The sequence below is a fragment of the Bubalus kerabau genome, chromosome 5, assembly GCF_029407905.1.
Source record: "Bubalus kerabau isolate K-KA32 ecotype Philippines breed swamp buffalo chromosome 5, PCC_UOA_SB_1v2, whole genome shotgun sequence".
NCBI classification, from domain to species: Eukaryota; Metazoa; Chordata; class Mammalia; order Artiodactyla; family Bovidae; genus Bubalus; species Bubalus kerabau.
The window spans coordinates 131628192-131645766 of NC_073628.1; the positions used below are offsets into that span (position 1 = coordinate 131628192).

Sequence of the window (17575 nt, forward strand, 5' to 3'; positions counted from 1 at the left end):
GCTTCTCCAAATCAGAACTATTATAGCATCCACTCCCCCACCACGACTTGGCAACAAAGATGAATCCACCTATTACCAGGTTAGGGTAGCCGCTATTATCCTGGCCCCTTGATTTCTTTCAAGTAGCTCCAATGGAAAAAGAGCCTCAAGTGAATAATAAAGATCTCATAATAGCTCTTAAGAATTCTTTATATGGTAGAAGGCACTAAAATTAACTCCAGGGAGTGAAAAAGGAAAAAAAAAAAAAAAAAAAAAAACTCTCATCTTCTGATAAGAAGAAATAATTAACCTGACTTAATGCACCCGCGAAGGCCTTCCATAAATCAGACCTTTGTGCTCCGCGGAGGACTAAAGCCCCGAGTCAGGAGGGTATGCAGATGGCGCCTGCAGAGCATGCACAGAGCATGGGGCTTGGGGGGCGGTACTCACGGTGCTGAGCTTCCCGGACGTGACGATGATGCGCCTCTCGTGCAGCATGCTGGCGAAGAGCTGCAGCATGTTGTTCACGTCCACGGCCACGAAGTACTCCGTGAGGTTCCTCTGCACGGGCAAAGACAACCGCGTGAGGTGCGGGGACAGCGCCAACAGCCACCGCGGGCTACCCGTGTTCGGAGGATGTTAGTAAAAATTACTAATAAGTAAATGCAGTTCTGGTTCCGCCGCCACACCAAGCATGGAGCCTTCGGTTCTTATTTGAAACACAGCCCTGTTCTGGGAAAGTGTCCTCCGAGGGTGATCAGGGCATCACCACTCTCTCTCCCTCTCCCCGGCTCCAGACACCTCTACAGGAAGCCAGTTGCCTGGGGCCCTACCCAGCCCGCTGGGAGTGGAGCCTTGGGAATTCCTTTTCTCAACAAGCACTCTGGGTGCTTCTTACAGGCACCCTGAACTCTGAGAACTGCTGCTCCAGAAAGCACATCTGAGTCTCTCCTTGTGTGCCAACTACTCAGCAAGGGATACCATGGGTTGATAGGATAGATTGGGGTCCCCAGACCCTGGTCATCGACCTGTACCAGCCCATGGCCTGCTGGGAGCAGGGCCAGGTTGCAGGAAGTGGGCAGTAGACAGGCAAGGAGAAGCTTCATCTGTATTGACATACGCTCCCCATCGCTGGCATCACCACCTGAGCTCTGCCTCCTGCCAGACCAGTGGTGGCATCAGATTCTCCTTGGAGCTTGAACCCCTCGGTGAATGGCGCATGGGAGGGGTCTAGGCTCGGTGCTTCTTATGAGAATATAATGCCCGGTGATCTCATTCTGCATTATGGTGAGCTGTGTAATTATCTCATTCATATATTACAACATAATAATAATAGAAATAAAGTACCCAGTAAATGTAATGCATCTGACTTATCCTGAAACCATCGTCCCCCTCACGTCATTCATGGGAAATTGGCTTCCACAGAGCCGCTCCTTTGTGCCAAAAGGCTGGGCACTGCCGCTAGGCAACCACAGACGGTGGTGTTGCTCAGCCGCTAAGTTGTGTCCGACCCTTTTGTGATTTCATGGACTGCCGCCCACCAGGCTCCTCTGCCCATGGGGTTTCCCGGCAATGAGACAGGCTTATAAAGCAGACCTCTGGGTCTTTATGAAGGAGGGTCTCGTTTATATTCCATGTTGGGCCAGCTTTATACCACTCTAACCAAATAAAAGTGTCAGTTTAATTTGACTCCGTGACATAACACTTAAAATTATTTTCCCCACATAAGAACAAAATTGGGGTAGCCTATATAAACTTTAACTTTAGATCCTCTTCTTATTTTTAATTTTCTGTACTCAAACAAATGCATCAGAAAGCAACATATAAGAGACGACAATAAACTAAAACTGGAGGAGTAGAGGGATCATGACCCAGAAGACCAAAACCTTTAGTTGAGCAAGAAAACACTAAATCCAATTGTTTCTTCCATTTCTGTGAGGTAGAAACTTTCTCAGGAGAAAATGGCAATCACAGCAGGGCATTAGAACCTGTGACCACCACCAAGTGATGCCGAGTTTGGTGGAGAGACTCATTTCCTGTTTTTTCTATTTGAAGCCTACCTCACCTTCTGTTTCCACTGTTCATAATGCAAAATAGTTTTATGGCATTCAACATTAACACTGTTCCTGTAATCTCAAAGAAAGATAATTTCTAAATGGGGAATTATTTCCCAATGCAAAAGGCTGCCTTATGTATAAGTCCTTGCTTTTCCTTTTCTGTATTTCCCTAAATAGGACTTTTTAGAAATGAAATATCCTAATGGGGGGGAGGATAGTTAGAGAGTTTGGGATGGCCATGTACAGTCTGCTGTATTTAAAACGGGTAATGAACAAGGATCTACCGAACAGCACATGGAACTGTGCTCAGTGTTATATGGCAGCCTGGATGGCAGCGGGGCTTAGGAGAGAATGGATACATGTATATGGATGGTTGAGTCCCTCTGCTGTTCACCTGAAACGATCATAACCTTGATAATCGACTATACACCAACATAAAATAAAAAGTTAAATTTTTTTCTCAGTTCCAAAAAAAAAAGTTTCTATTCTCAGAGGCACTTTTTCCTTAGAAGGGTTCTTTAAGACTTTCAAAGTCATAGCCTTTAAAAAAAAAAAAAAAAGTAAAGCCTGCTAAATCAAGCTACTAGCTTTTTATTATTAATTTAAGAAAGGTACAAAACCTCAACTTGGGGCTGTTAATGCAAGTCAGGGTCCCTCCCTTCTAACCTCTAGGTGAGGGGCAGGCATGCAGATATCAAGTCAGTCAGCCTCCAGACTCCCAAACAGAGGTCCTGCCCACTGGAGAAGGCAATGGCACCCCACTCCAGTACTCTTGCCTAGAAAATCCCATGGACGGAGGAGCCTGCTAGGCTGCAGTCCATGAGGTCGCTAAGAGTCGGGCACAACTGAGCGACTTCACTTTCACTTTTCACTTTCATGCATTGGAGAAGGAAACGACAACCCACTCAAGTACTCTTGCCTGGAGAATCCCAGGGACAGGGGAGCCTGGTGGGCTGCCGCCTATGGGGTCGCACAGAGTTGGACACGACTGAAGCGACTTAGCAGCAGCAGCAGCAGCCCACAGAGGACTTGAGGGCCTGGGAGATGACCTCTGAATCTGATGGTCTACCTCAGGCTGAATGCAATCTTCTCACAGGAGGCAACTGAACGCATCTCTACTAAAAACCCCACTGACAGCCTTCCTTCCGTATCAGGAAGTTTACCACTGTCTTCTTGTACTTTGTTCACTCACAACCCACGTGCTTTTGGAAACCAAACACTCAGTAGGTTCATTTTCGGGAGGACAGCAGAGTATAGTACATATAAAAATAATAAATATTCCTGAGTTGATGTTTCCTTCACTTCTGATAGAATTATTTATAATGGTTCTTTTTATCTTCCCGAAATGAAGCTGGAAAAAAAGAAACTTACAAAAGGAAACATCTCCTTTTCACACAGTATCCAAAAGTGTACCTGTCAATTCCATTCACCCAGGTAAACTTTTCTGCAGAATTTTAATTTGTAATAACCATTAGAACACTGAAAATATTTCTAGCAAGGATACAATCAGGACTCTAAATAAAATGCAAAATGTGGCAATTTTATAATTTCTGGTAGTATCCTTCAGGCCTTACAAAACATATATGATTACTTCAATTAAAAATCAGGATACTGAGTAGAGAACATCTGAGATTTGAACAGAGCTATATACACAAGGAACCTAAACACGATGGGGACTATTTCCGTGAAAGTATTTCCCACTGCACACGCTCATTTCCCCATAACCAGGAGACATCCGCTGAGACACCTCATCTGCCTGATCCAAGGAGCTCAGAACCCGAGTACAGACTATCCTACTGATCTATCTCAAATGGCAGAAAGAGGTTTTCTCAAATAATCTGTCTTACCCATAATCGATGTAAAGGAGGTAAAGTAGCAGGTACATAAAGAAAAAGAGATGACACCATTATTCTTAATTTTTTCATTTTTTTCCTCACAAACACAAACAGTTACAATGTATTCTATTTCTCTACCAAGAAATACTTCAATTGTGAGACCAAAATAAAATTCATATCAGTAGAATAGAAAACATAGAAAACTTACATTCTCGGGGATGGTTGGCAGTCCAGTTACATCAGGGGCAATGAAGCAGGAATGCTGGTCAATGGAAATAAATCACATTAGAAAAGGAGAATTAAAATTTTGTAGCATTATGTATAATTTGAGGTTAAAATTTTAAAAATATATCAACTAAATTGAGAAATCAAGGACTGATGCCCAGGATTTGTTGAAATTGAGGGACTCTTATAATACAGCAGGTTTACAGGAGATTTAACAATATGCTTCTCATATGAAAAGTGTTGATTAAAAATATTTCATATTAAAATTGAAATAATAATCTTAGAAAAAGTGTATTAAGACCAAAAAAGCATATTACTAATAGAAACATAGATAATTTTAACACATTTCGTTTAGGGAGCCTGAGGAAAGGCTTGTTTACCCAAGAATATATCAAAATGTATTAAGACTGAGTCATCACAAATTTCTTCTGTACATATCAGCCACTGTATTATTTAGAAAGCAGCAATAAAAAGTAATTTTTAATATTTAAAACTTCTTGAAAGGTAATTTCTCACCCCAAAACATGACTTTTATATACCCACTGAACAAATGTTAATTAGCTTTTATAATACTCAAAGCAATACAGCAGTTAGTTTATAGACAGAGTCACACAAAAGGCACAATGTGCACCTTGACGTTTCACAGAACGTTCCCAGATCTTACCACACAGAATCACAGTACAATTCAATCACCAAAATCAATTTATTTTCTGTTCATATTAATCTCCAAAATTATTTTGCTATCTCACATAAGGACCTAGTTAATATCATCCTATAATTAAAGATTGAAGGGGGAAAATCATCCTAGCAAGACTGAGCACCATCAAACTCATCAGAGCAAGGCTAGTGGGCACAGTCATAACGTATGACTTACAGGCGGCAAAACAAGGTCCCGGACCCTTGTGACAAACGTGAGACCACACCCATGCAGCGAGCCCAGCTGGACACCACACCCCTCTCGTGAGGGTGAGCGTGGATCTGGTCTCTATCAGTTACTTTTATTGGGACAGATATTTACTAGCACTATTTCACTGCTATGCTTTAAAAGACAGTATAAACAGAAAATATAATCTGAATGATTAAGAAGGAAATTTACCACTTCTCAAAGGACTGGGGTGAATATTAAAGACAGTGATAGAAGTAATTAATTTGGCAGTGATTTTTCCCAATGATTTTCAGAAGCCAATGTCCTTTGAACTCACCCGTGCTAAGGAGGGCTGCTCTTTCAGAACTTGCTCACTGGCAAAAAATATCTCTTGGTTCTTACAATACGCGAGAGAAAAAAAATGAATATTTTACTTTCAAGGGAGAAATTTACACAACGATTTGCTGTGTATTTGAGAAAAACCCATGTAGCCACATTATCTGTTGAAAATACCTGAAGCGTTTTAAATGCTGATTTGCTAGTTTTATGCTAGAAAAATCATTAAGTACTTTCTTTCATTCTCAACTAAGAGTATTCTGTGGGTATTTAATGACTCTGAAATACACTTTCAAAACAAGCAGTTGCATTTGATATTAACATTTCATAAAATCTCTGTGTGACATTCTAATGGACTGTAATGTCAAGTCTTGAAAACTCATGTGAGGGAACACTCATGAAAATGAAATTATAAGAAAATCACAGTAGTTTCTCAAGATTTGTCATTTTTTTCTAATAGAAAATATGAAAGAAATTTCTATTCCATTTGTGAAGGAAGAAAAATTCCTACGGCCATCAATTTTAACCTGACATCACAAAACGTTTTCATCGGAGTTTTGCCAGTCATTAACAGCACAGAACCAGAGATCAAATTGCCAAAATCCGTTGGATCACTGAAAAAGCAAGACAGTTCCAGAAAAACATCTACTTCTGCTTTATTGACTATACCAAAGCCTTTGATTGTGTGGGTAACAACAGACTGTGGAAAATTCTGAAAGAGATGTGAATACCAGAACACCTTACCTGCCTCCTGAGAAACCTGTATGCAGGTCAAGAAGCAACAGTTAGAACTGGACATGGAACAACAGACTGGCTCCAAATTGGGAAGGAGTATGTCATGGCTGTATATTGTCACCCTGTTTATTTAACTTATATGCAGAGTATCATGAGAAATGCTGGGCTGGATGAAACACAAGCTGGAATCAAGATTGCCGGGAAAAATATCAATAACCTCAGATGTGCAGATGACACCACCCTTATGGCAGAAAGCAAAGAAGAACAAAAGAGCCTCTTGATGAAAGTGAAAGAGGAGAGTGAAAAAGTTGGCTTAAAACTAAACATTCAGAAAACGAAGATCATGGCATCCGGTCCCATCACTTCATGGCAAATAGATGAAGAAACAATGGAAACAGCGGCAGACTTTATTTTTTTGGCTCCAAAATCACTGCAGATGGTGACTGCAGCCATGAAATTAAAAGACACTTATTCCTTGGAAGGAAAGTTATGACCAACCTAGACAGCATATCAAAAAGCAGAGACATTACTTTGCCAACAAAGGTCTGCTAGTCAAAGCTATGGTTTTTCCAGTAGTCATGTATGGATGTGAGTTGGACTATAAAGAAATCTGAGTGCCAAAAGAATTGATGCTTTTGAACAGTGGTGTTGGAGAAGACTCTTGAGAGTCCCTTGGACTGCAAGGAGATCCAACCAGTCCATTCTGAAGGAGATCAGCCCTGGGATTTCTTTGGAAGGAATGATGCTAAAGCTGAAACTCCAGTACTTTGGCCACCTCATGCAAAGAGTTGACTCACTGGAAAAGACTGATGCTGGGAGAGGGATTGGGGGCAGGAGGAGAAGAGGACAACAGAGGATGAGATGGCTGGATGGCATCACCGACTCGATGGACGAGAGTCTGAGTGAACTCTGGGAGTTGGTGATGGACAGGGAGGCCTGGCATGCTGCAATTCAGGGGTCACAAAGAGTCGGACAAGACTGAGCGACTGAACTGAACTGAACATTAAAATAGCTTCATGGTATATCTAAATACCTCAAAAAAGTTAACTTGTCTGCCTCATATCACACATTTAGTGACTTTTTCTTAAACCAAAATCTTCTAGTCTTTAGGTATTAAGAAGCCTAGACGTCTTTGACTTACACTTCTTATCAATAAAGGTGAAGTTCTTCAATGTCCAATATTTCTGATATGTATTTTTATGAGACATTTACTCCTGAACAAATATGATAATCAAACTTAGAGGATACACTTTTATTTCTCGACTCTCTGTATTAACTGCCTCGACAATCTTAGCACCTATAGTATATTTATTTACTATTTAAAAAAGTGTTAGAATCACATTATAAATACAACTCTGTCGAAGAAAAACACCGATTTTTAGAAAACTGATTCTTTCTTCTTACTCTTGTGTATTTTTGGTTGTTGTTTCTACCTCCTTCTGACTCACTGTGAACCCGCACTCCGCTGGCTTCAATGACGACAAATCTGAGCTCCTCCCTGACTGCTCCCCTCCTCCAGCCCCCTCTTCCCTCTGCTCTCTGCCCTGCAGCCCCTCCTCCCTGACAGCTCTCCACCCTCCAGCCCCTCCTCCCTGACTGCTCTCCATCCTTCAGCCCCTCTTCCCTCTGCTCTCTGTCCTCCAGCCCCTCCTTCCTCTGCTCTCCGCCCTCCAGCCCCTCCTCTCTGATGGTTCTCCACCTTCCAGCCCCTCCTCCCTGACTGCTCTCCATCCTTCAGCCTCTCTTCCCTCTGCTCTCCGTCCTCCAGCCCCTCCTCCCTCTGCTCTCTGCCCTCCAGCTCTTCCTCCCTGACTGCTCTCCATCCTGTAGCCCTTCCTCCCTCTGCTCCTCGTCCTCCAGCCTCGCCACCCTGACGGCTTTCCGTCCTCCTACCCCTCCTCCCTCTGCTCTCCCTCCTCCCTCTGCTCTCCATCCTCCAGCCCCTCCTCCCTCTGCTCCCTGACCTCCAGCCCCTCCTCCCTCTGCTCTCCTCTCCACTCCAGGCCCTCACCGCTGCTCCGTCCTCTCTGCATCTTGGCCTTTAAATCACCCAGGCCTACAACCATGTCTGCAGACAACTCCCAGATAAGGGCGGAAAATCCAGGGTATCCTTCGCTTTCCAGCCCCCGACTGCTGATCATTTCCACTAGGACACTAAGCAACACATGAGGATGCAGAGGGGCAGAGGCCACCCTGTGTTGCCGGGCGAGGAAACTGCTCACAAAGATGGGTCCTGAGCTAGCTCCAGAGTAAAGCTGGGTGGTCCACACAGAGGCCTCAGTAAGAGGGGAAGGTGCGCCACCAGGAAAGCACAGAGTCCACTCAAGAAGATGGATGAACACAACACTGTGACCAGAGTAGAGAATCAATTTAGGGGGAGAAAAGTGAGACAGAAAAGTGGAAAGCTGGATGGAGGCTAACAAGTGGGTGATGCTGAAAGGCCAAGAGTCTGGACAAATTCTACGGAAAATAGAGCAACTATTAAAGGTTGTCGTCAGGGCACTTTATAGCTTAATAGTCGCATGCATGCATGCTCAGTCATCGGACTCTTTTGAGACCATAGGGACTATAGCCCGCCAGGCTCCTCCGTCCATGGGATTCTCCAGGCAAGAATACTGGAGTGGGTTGCCACGCCCTCCTCCAGGGGATCTTCCCAAGGGATTGAACCCAAGTCTCTGGCATTGCAGGCAGGTTCTTTACCATCTGAGCTACCAGGGAAGCCAAGAACACTGGGGTGCGTTGCCATTTCCTCGTCCACAGGATCTTCCCGACCTATGGATCAAACCCAGGCCTCCTGGGTCTCCTGCACTGGCAGGCAGGTTCTTTAACTCTGAGCTACTGGGGAAACCCTTATACAGTTGAAAGAAGTTTAATCTGATAGACTTTTACAGACAGGACTAGGAGGAGAAACTGTAGACTACTGACTGTTACTAAGTGTTGAGCACCCAGATGAGGTGCTGACGCTAGAAACAGGAAGAATGAAATCACTGTTATCAAACAACGTGACAGGGGGGAATTTAAGCAAGAAGAAAGTTATTACCAGAGAAAGAATATAAAACGGCTAACAATGTCCTGATCTTGCAATAAAACTCCAAAAGACCTATTAACACTATTATAGACATTTCAGACTGCTTTTTCCTTCCATTTCTCCTGCATCATTATGTATTTTTCCTTTTTTAATTAGGATATTTTACTATTACTTTGGAAGAAGCAAAATCAAGATAGGTAAATTTTAACATTCTACTTGGTATGCCAAATTAATTAAAACATCTGTATTTCGTGGTTGTTAATTCTCAACACTTACAGAGCCTCCCAAAGGACTAGTGTGATTTTTGTTATACACAGCACAGTTTATTAAAAGTTTCAGTAGTAAATAATCTATACCACCAATGCTTACTGCTTCGACAAACTCACTTTTATTCCCAGCGTTTGGTGATTATACTAAAAGATGTATTGAAGAATGGGAAAAAAGGAGATTTTTCACCCAGAATCTTTGTCATCTAGTTGGTTATGTGGTGTACTCTCAACGCTTACCATGTACTGTTTTCATTTTACAAGGGTTACTGTACACATGGGGCTTCCCTGCTGGATCAGACGGTAAAGAATCTGCCTGCAATGAAGGAGACCCAGGTTCAATCCCTGGGTCGAGAAGATCCCCCGGAGAAGGGCATGGCAACCCACTCCGGTATTCTTGCCTGGAGAATCCCATGGACAGGGGAACCTGGTGGGCTACACTCATTGTTTGGGGCAGGGAGGGGAGTGGGTTTCCTTATTATGGATAGATTCTACCTGAAAACCAATGTTCCTCACAACCAAAATATTCTCACAGATTTGGTTACTTTTGGCATATAATTTTTTTTTAAAATCTATGATTTAACAACTACCAAAATACACCTCTAACAAATCATGTTATGATAGTTAAAGCGTATCAGAGAGCCTCAGTATCTCCAGGTGGTAAAGTCAGTACCAGCAGAAAAGTCTCCCCGGGAGGCGACTCGGCGGGGTTTCTACACCATTTCTACACCACTGTGGCTCAAAGCATCAAATACAGACTCAAGACTCACCACACTCAAGTTGACCGGGGTGTTTGCCTTCGGTACTGGATGGTTATAGAGAGATCTCAGAGTTTCATTCAAATCGTCTTCCTAGAGTTAAAAAAAAAAAAAAGGTGCATTTTATAAATGAAACAGCAATTAAGTAAAAACAATTAAAACTGCTTGACAAAATCATTTGTTGCGCCCGCTCACGTCAGACATGTTTTACATACAGGCAGACCCTGGAGAAACGGCGGGCGCAGCTCTAGATCACCGCAAACAAGCGAATATAGCAATAACGCGATCTCGTCAAATTTCTGGCTTCCTAGTGCCTATAAAAGTTGTTTACACTACTCTGTAGTCTATTAAATGTACAATACCATCATGTCTTAAAAAAAAAATATCTTAAGTTAAAATACTTTATTCCTAAAATATGCTAACGACCATCTGAGCCTCCAGCGAGTCATAATCTTTTCCCGGGTACAGGGTCTGGCCCCGATGCTGACGGTGCTGATGGATCAGGGCGATGGATGCCGAAGGCTGGGGTGGCTGTGCCAATGTCTAAAATAAGACCATGTGAAGTTCGCGGCATCAACTGACTCTCCCTTTCGTGAGCCACTTCTCTGCGGCCCGCAGCACTGCTGACGTCATTCACCCACAGAACTTCTTTCAAAACTGCAGCCGATCCTCTCAGACCCTGCTGCTGCTTCATCAATGAAGCCCACACAATGTTCTGCATCCTTTGTTGTCATTTCAACAGTCTTCACAGCATCCGGACTCCATCTCAAAAAGCCACTCTCTTTGCTCATCGATAAGAAGCAACTCATCTGTTAGAGTTTTATTATGAGACTGCAGCAACTCAGACACATCTTCAGGCTCCACTTCTAGTTCTCTTGCTATTTCTGCCACATCTGCAGTTACTTCCACCAATGAAGTCCCAAATTCCGCCAACTTAAAGTCATCCAACTGGGCTGGAATTAACGTACTTACTTAAGCTCCACTGTACACTGATATGTTGACCTTTCCCCTGAATCAAAAACGTTAATGGTATCTAAAATGGTGAATCCTTTCCAGAGGGTTTTTGATGTACTTTGCCCAGATCCATCAGAGGAATCAATACCTGTGGTAGCTGCAATCTTCAGAAATGTACTTTTTAAATGTGTGGTGTGCGTGCTCAGTCGCTAAGCTGTGCCAGACTCTGTGACCCCTTGGACAGTAGCCTACCAGGCTCCTCTGTCCATGGGACTTTCCAGGGAAGAATACTGGAGTGGAAAAAGGTTAAAAAAAAAAAAAAAAGGATACTGGAGTGGGTTGCTATTTCCTTCTCCAGGGGATGTTCCCATCCCAGGGATCAAATCAGCGTCTCCTGCATCTCCTGCTATTTTTTAAACAATATGATAATATGACTTAATAACTAATAAATATAATAAAGTTTAAATAATTATAATAATAAAAAGTCAAAATTACTCCTTGATCAATGGGCTGAAGAATGAATGGTGTGTTAGCAGGCATGAAAGAAAAAAAAAACAAAACAATATTGTCGTCCACGTCTATCAAAGCTCTTGGGTGAAGTCCAAGTTCGATGCATGAACCAGGGCGCTCAAAGCCAGTGTACTGGGACAACCCAGAGGGATGGGATGTGGAGGGAGTTAGAAGCGGGGTTAGGGACCTGGGGACACATGTACACCCCTGGCTGATTCATGTCAATGTATGGCAAAAGTCACAATACTGTAAAGTAATTAGCCCCCAATTAAAATAAATAAAAATTTTTTTTAAAAAAAAGCTCTTGGGTGACTAGGTGCATTGTCAATGAACACTAATATTTTGAAAGGAATTTTTTTTTTGAGCAGTATGTCTCAACACTGGGTTTAAAATATTCAGTAAACCATGCGGTCAACAGATGTGCTGTTAGTCTATTTGTAGAGCACAGACTGTGCATAATTCTTAGGAGATTCCAGGATTTTCAGAGGGTAAATGAACACTGGCTTCAACTTCAAGTCACCAGTTGCACCAGGAGCCCCTGACAAGTGAGTCAGCCTGTCCCCTGAGGCTTTGAAACAAGGCACTGACCTCTTCTCTCTGCCTGTGAAAGTCCTAGATGGCATCCTCCTGTAAAAGACTGTTTCATCTTCATCTACACTGAAAACCTGTTGTTCAGGGCAGCCACCTTCATGAATTATCTCACCTAGGTCTTCTGGATAACTTGCAGCAACTGCTGCTTTACCTTATACTTTAATGCTATGGAGACAGCCTCCTTCCTTAATCCTCATGAACCGACCTCTGCCAGCTTTGACCTTTCCTTCTGCAGCCTCTTCAGCTCTCTCAACCTCCAGAGAACTGAAGAGAGGTAGGGACTTGCTCTGGATGGGGCTTTGGCTTGAAAGAATATTGTGACATCTAGTCTGACAGTCTATTTAGACCACCAAGGCTCTTCCCATATCAGTAATACGTAAGGCTGTTTTGCTTTCTGATTTCTGTGTTCACTTATGTAGTACTTTTAATTTGCTTTAAGCATTTTTCCTTTGCATTTGCAACTTGGATAAATGGTGCAAGAGGAACGCTTGCATTTTCCATTTTAATTTTAAAATCACAAACTTAATTTTTAAGAAATAGGTACAACTTAAGTAAGATTGGTGTGCTAAGATGCAACTTTGATGAAAGATGCAACATTCTAAACATTTCTCTTCTAGGTAGCCCCTGGTCACTACTCAGCCCATGATAAATGGGTTTATATAATATGTATAACACATCTACTTTATGGGATTTGCATAACAGTAAGACATGGAACAGCAGACTGGTTCCACATAGGAAAAGGAGTATGTCAAGGCTGTATATTGTCACCCTGCTTATGTAACTTCTATGCAGAGTACATCATGAGAAACACTGGTCTGGAAGAAGCACAAGCTGGAATCAAGATTGCCGGGAGAAATATCAATAACCTCAGATATGAAGATGATACCACCCTTATGGCAGAAAGTGAAGAGGAACCAAAAAGCCTCTTGATGAAAGTGAAAGAGGAGAGTGAAAAAGATGGCTTAAAGCTCAACATTCAGAAAACGAAGATCATAGCATCCGGTCCCATCACTTCACGGGAAATAGATGGGGAAACAGTGGAAACAGTGTCAGACTTTATTTTTCTGGGCTCCAAAATCACTGCAGATGGTGATTGCAGCCATGAAATTAAAAGACGCTTACTCCTTGGAAGGAAAGTTATGACCAACCTAGATAGCATATTCAAAAGCAGAGACATTACTTTGCCAACAAAGGTCTGTCTAGTCAAGGCTATGGTTTTTCCAGTGATCATCTATGGATGTGAGTGTTGGACTGTGAAGAAACCTGAGTGCCAAAGAATTGATGCTTTTGAACTGTGGTGTTGGAGAAGACTCTTGAGAGTCCCTTGGACTGCAAGGAGATACAACCAGTCCATCCTAAAGGAGATCAGTCCTGGGTGTTCTTTGGAAGGACTGATGCTGAAGCTGAAACTCCAATACTTTGGCCACCTCATGCAAAGAGTTGACTGATTGGAAAAGACGCTGATGCTGGGAGGGATTGGGGGCAGGAGGAGAAGCGGACGGCAGAAGATGAGATGGCTGGATGGCATCACTGACTCAATGGACGTGAGTTTGAGTGAACTCCGGTAGTTGGTGATGGACAGGGAGGCCTGGCGTGCTGCGATTCATGGGGTCGCAAAGAGTCAGACACGACTGAGTGACTGAACTGAACTGACTGAATGTACCCTGATGTGCACGCTTCAGTTTTCTGAGCTTCGCATACAAACCCAGTAATGAATGCAGGCAGGATGCTCTGCACACACAGCACTGTCCCTTCTCTCTCTGTTGTGTGTACTCTCAGCCTCTCTTTATTATGGTGGGAGAATACAGTGAAGGCAAAAGCAGGTAATCATTTTAAGGGATATGGATATGAGACACATGGTTTCTCCCAATTTCTCTTCTAACTTGACTATGAAAACTTAATGCAGATCTCTATAAATGTTTGTAAAAGTGTGCACTCAAAACTGCCTATCTGGAATTCTCTCTAGAATGACCTAAAAAGATGGACATTAAAGCATTCATCACTGGACCATTCAGGCAATGAAATACACCACAGGGTATTCTGGAAGATACTGATGTTGTCTATACAAAATTCTTATAGTTACATATATTTTTTTAAAGTCTAGCATTTTACAGTTCTTGGCAGTTGCTTGGTATTGATCAGATAAGGATAACTGATTCTGAAATGTAAATTCCAAGCTATTAATAAATAACCTGTGGCACTGGATTAAAAGTGTAAAGAAAAATTATTACACTCATACATTTATTTCCAGCTACTGAACGAATACTATGAACTTAAAATATTTTTCCCCTCTAATTAGCAACACAAATGTAGTCTCCCTCATTTCCTCTTCTAAGAAAACCATAGTATTTTCTTTTCTATATTCCAGTATTAGATACTGTCTCGGGGAGCACGTGCCATATAGTAAGTCATCAATGAGTTTCTGAAACTAATCAAAACTTGGACAACTAATACGAGTGATGTTGGCGCCACATGTTTACTCAAAAACACAAAGAACCAGAAATTATCATGAAACTGAATTCTGGTTTTGAGTTTTCAATGCAATAATTGAATATTTCCAGTTATTTCCAGTCATTTTCTTAGGCAGACGAATGACTGAATGGCTGAAACATAAAATTGTTCAAGTGTAAAATTACCTTCTAATGAATATTTCACAGAATTAAGCACATCAAGGGTAGAGAAGGAAAAATTTACATACATGCACACAAACTCTGGACTTTTGACACACACTAAAACACTATTGCTATTATAATAATAAAATCAGATTGCCAAATTATGAGATTGTTCACCCTAAGAGTAAATCTATTTTCTTAATTTATTAATAACACATTGTCTTAATTTATTAATAATCCATTTTTTGGCATTCAGCAAGGCGTTTTTAATTAATTTATTTACTTCTTTTACTTTACAATATTGTATTGGTTTTGCCATACACTGACTTGAATCTGCCATGAGTGTACATGTGTTCCCCATCCTGAACCCCCCTCCCACCTCCCTTCCCATCCCATACCTCTGGGTCATCCCAGTGCACCAGCCCCGAGCACCCTGTATCATGCATCGAACCTGGACTGGCGAATCGTTTCACATATGATATTTTATATGTTTCAATGCCATGCTCCCAGATCATCCCGCCCTCGCCCTCTCCCAGAGTCCAAAAGACTGTTCAACACATCTGTGTCTCTTTTGCTGTCTCGCATACAGGGTAATTCTATTTAGTAAAAAGCATCTGGAGTAGGATTTGCACTGAATTTAGGTCTGTTTTAAAGATACTTACGTTGAATCTTAAAAGTTGAGTGTTTTACCAGTAATCACGAGTGAGTGACCTAAACTCCTGAAAGACAACTGTGTGGAGTTACATCCTAGGAAATTTAAGTAGCTCCAAATAGCGGGATGGTCCATCAGGTGTACAAAAGGAGGACCAGACAAGCCAGGGAGGATATCAGATGCCAGATCACGAAGCTTCTCATGTGCTAGTGTGCACACGTTTAAATTTCATTCTAAGAAAAAAGAAGGCGCTCAAAGTATTACAAGCAGGAAAAGGACACAATCGGGTTCAGGAAGATCATTCTCAGAGATAAGAATACGGTGGGCTACAGTCCATGGGGTTGAAGAGGCAGAAGCAACTGAATGACGAAACACTTTATTTTACGTTTTAAAAATTATCATCCCACAGATGTTCATTAATTCAAGGCAAATTTGAGTTTCTGTTTTGCATTTATTTTTTTAAGAAAAAAGGATAAAGACATAAAAATAAAAGTAAGAGCTAAAACTCTTGGAAGGAAAAAAGAGAGCTTCATGACACTGTATTTGAAAATCATTTCTTGACATGACACCAAAAGCACAGAACAACAAAAGAAAAAAAGAAGTTATTCCTCTTGAAAGATAAAAAATTTTGTACAGCAAAGGACACTATCAACAAAGTAAAAAGGCAACCCATGGAATGGGAGAAAATATTTGCAGATGACGTAGCTGACAATATCTGAATATATAAAAAGCTCCCACTCCTCAACAGCAATATGAAAATACAGTTAAAAAATGGCAAAGGACTGGAATAAAATTTCAGCAAGGAAGATATTTAATAACCAATAAACACAGGAAATGACTCTATACTGCTAATCTTTAGGGAAATGCACATTAAAACCACAATTATATACTACTTCACACCCATTAGAATGGCAATTATCAAAACAAAACAAAAAATAAGAAGTCTCAGGGAGGGTGTGGGAAAACTGGAAACCTGTGTGTTGCTGGTGGGAATGTAAATTTATGAAACCACTGTGGAAAACATTATGGCAGTTCTTCAGAAAATTAAGCATAGAATTACGATACTATTCAGCAATTCTACTTCTGGGTATATACTCAAAAGATCTGAATACACAGACTCAAACAGGTATTTGCACACCTGTGTTCATAGCAGCTTTGCTCACAAGAGCCAAAGATGGGAGCAACCCAAGTGTTCATCTACATATGAATAAATGAAGCATAGTGTGTGAATAATAGAATACTACTCAAACTTAAACAGGAAGGGAACTCTGACATATGCCACAATATGGATGGAACTCGAAAACATGAAGTGAAATAAGCCAGTCACAGAAGGATCTGTATTGTGTCATTCTACTTATAGGAGGTGGCTGTTGTTCAGTCGCTCAGTCATGTCCAACTCTTTTCGAACCCACGGACTGCAACACGCCAGGCTTCCCTGTCCTTCACTATCTCCTGGAGTTTGCTCAAACTCTTCCATTGAATCAGCCATCCAGCCATCTCATCCTCTGTCGTCCCCTTCTCCTCCTGCCTTCAATCTTTTCCCGAATCAGGGTCTTTTCCAGTGAGTAGGCTCTTCGCACCAGGTGGCCAAAGTACTGGAGTTTCAGCTTCAGCATCAGTCCTTCCAATGAATATTCAAGGTTGATCTCCTTTATGATGGACTGGTTTGATCTCCTTGCAGTCCAAGGAACTTTCAAGGGTTTTCTCCAACACCACAATTTGAAAGCATCAGTTCTTCAGTGCTCAGCCCTTTATATGGTTCAACTCTCACATACATAGAAGTCTAATGGAAAAACCATAGCTTTGACTAGACAGACCTTTGCTGCCAAAGTGATGTCTCTGCTTTTAGTATGCTGTCTAGGTTTATCAAAGCTGTCCTTGCAAACAAGGACCAAGTCTCTTTTAGTATAATGGGTACAGAGATTCAATTTGGGAAGTAAAAAGGTTATAAAGATGCTGGTATTGACTGCAAAACAATATGATGCACTTAATGGTACAGAACTGTACACTTAAAGATGGTTAAAATGGTAAATTTCATATTATGTGTATTTTACCACAATTTTTAAAATAGGGAAAAACACAGAGCTTACCAGTTCCTTAGTCAAGTAATCTGCCAGAGTATTTAGAAGCTTGTAATATACTTCAAACCATGGCAGGTAACTGTAAAATAAT

The 17575-nt window shown here is 41.7% G+C and overlaps 1 protein-coding gene across 4 annotated transcripts in view; it reads right to left on the minus strand.

The window, feature by feature from the left end:
* The window catches only part of DENND1B (DENN domain containing 1B), a 271452-nt gene that overhangs the window by 125151 nt on the left and 128726 nt on the right, over window positions 1-17575 (minus strand). For 2 of the 4 annotated variants that reach the window (XM_055583139.1, XM_055583138.1), the window contains exons 6-10: window positions 17494-17563; window positions 10097-10177; window positions 5299-5358; window positions 4080-4133; window positions 430-540 (exon numbers count right to left, since the gene is read on the minus strand). In XM_055583139.1, the coding sequence (XP_055439114.1) occupies window positions 430-540; window positions 4080-4133; window positions 5299-5358; window positions 10097-10177; window positions 17494-17563 (376 nt within the window). The remainder of the gene's footprint in view (window positions 1-429; window positions 541-4079; window positions 4134-5298; window positions 5359-10096; window positions 10178-17493; window positions 17564-17575) is intronic. The other 2 variants (XM_055583140.1, XM_055583141.1) reach the window with 2 other exon arrangements.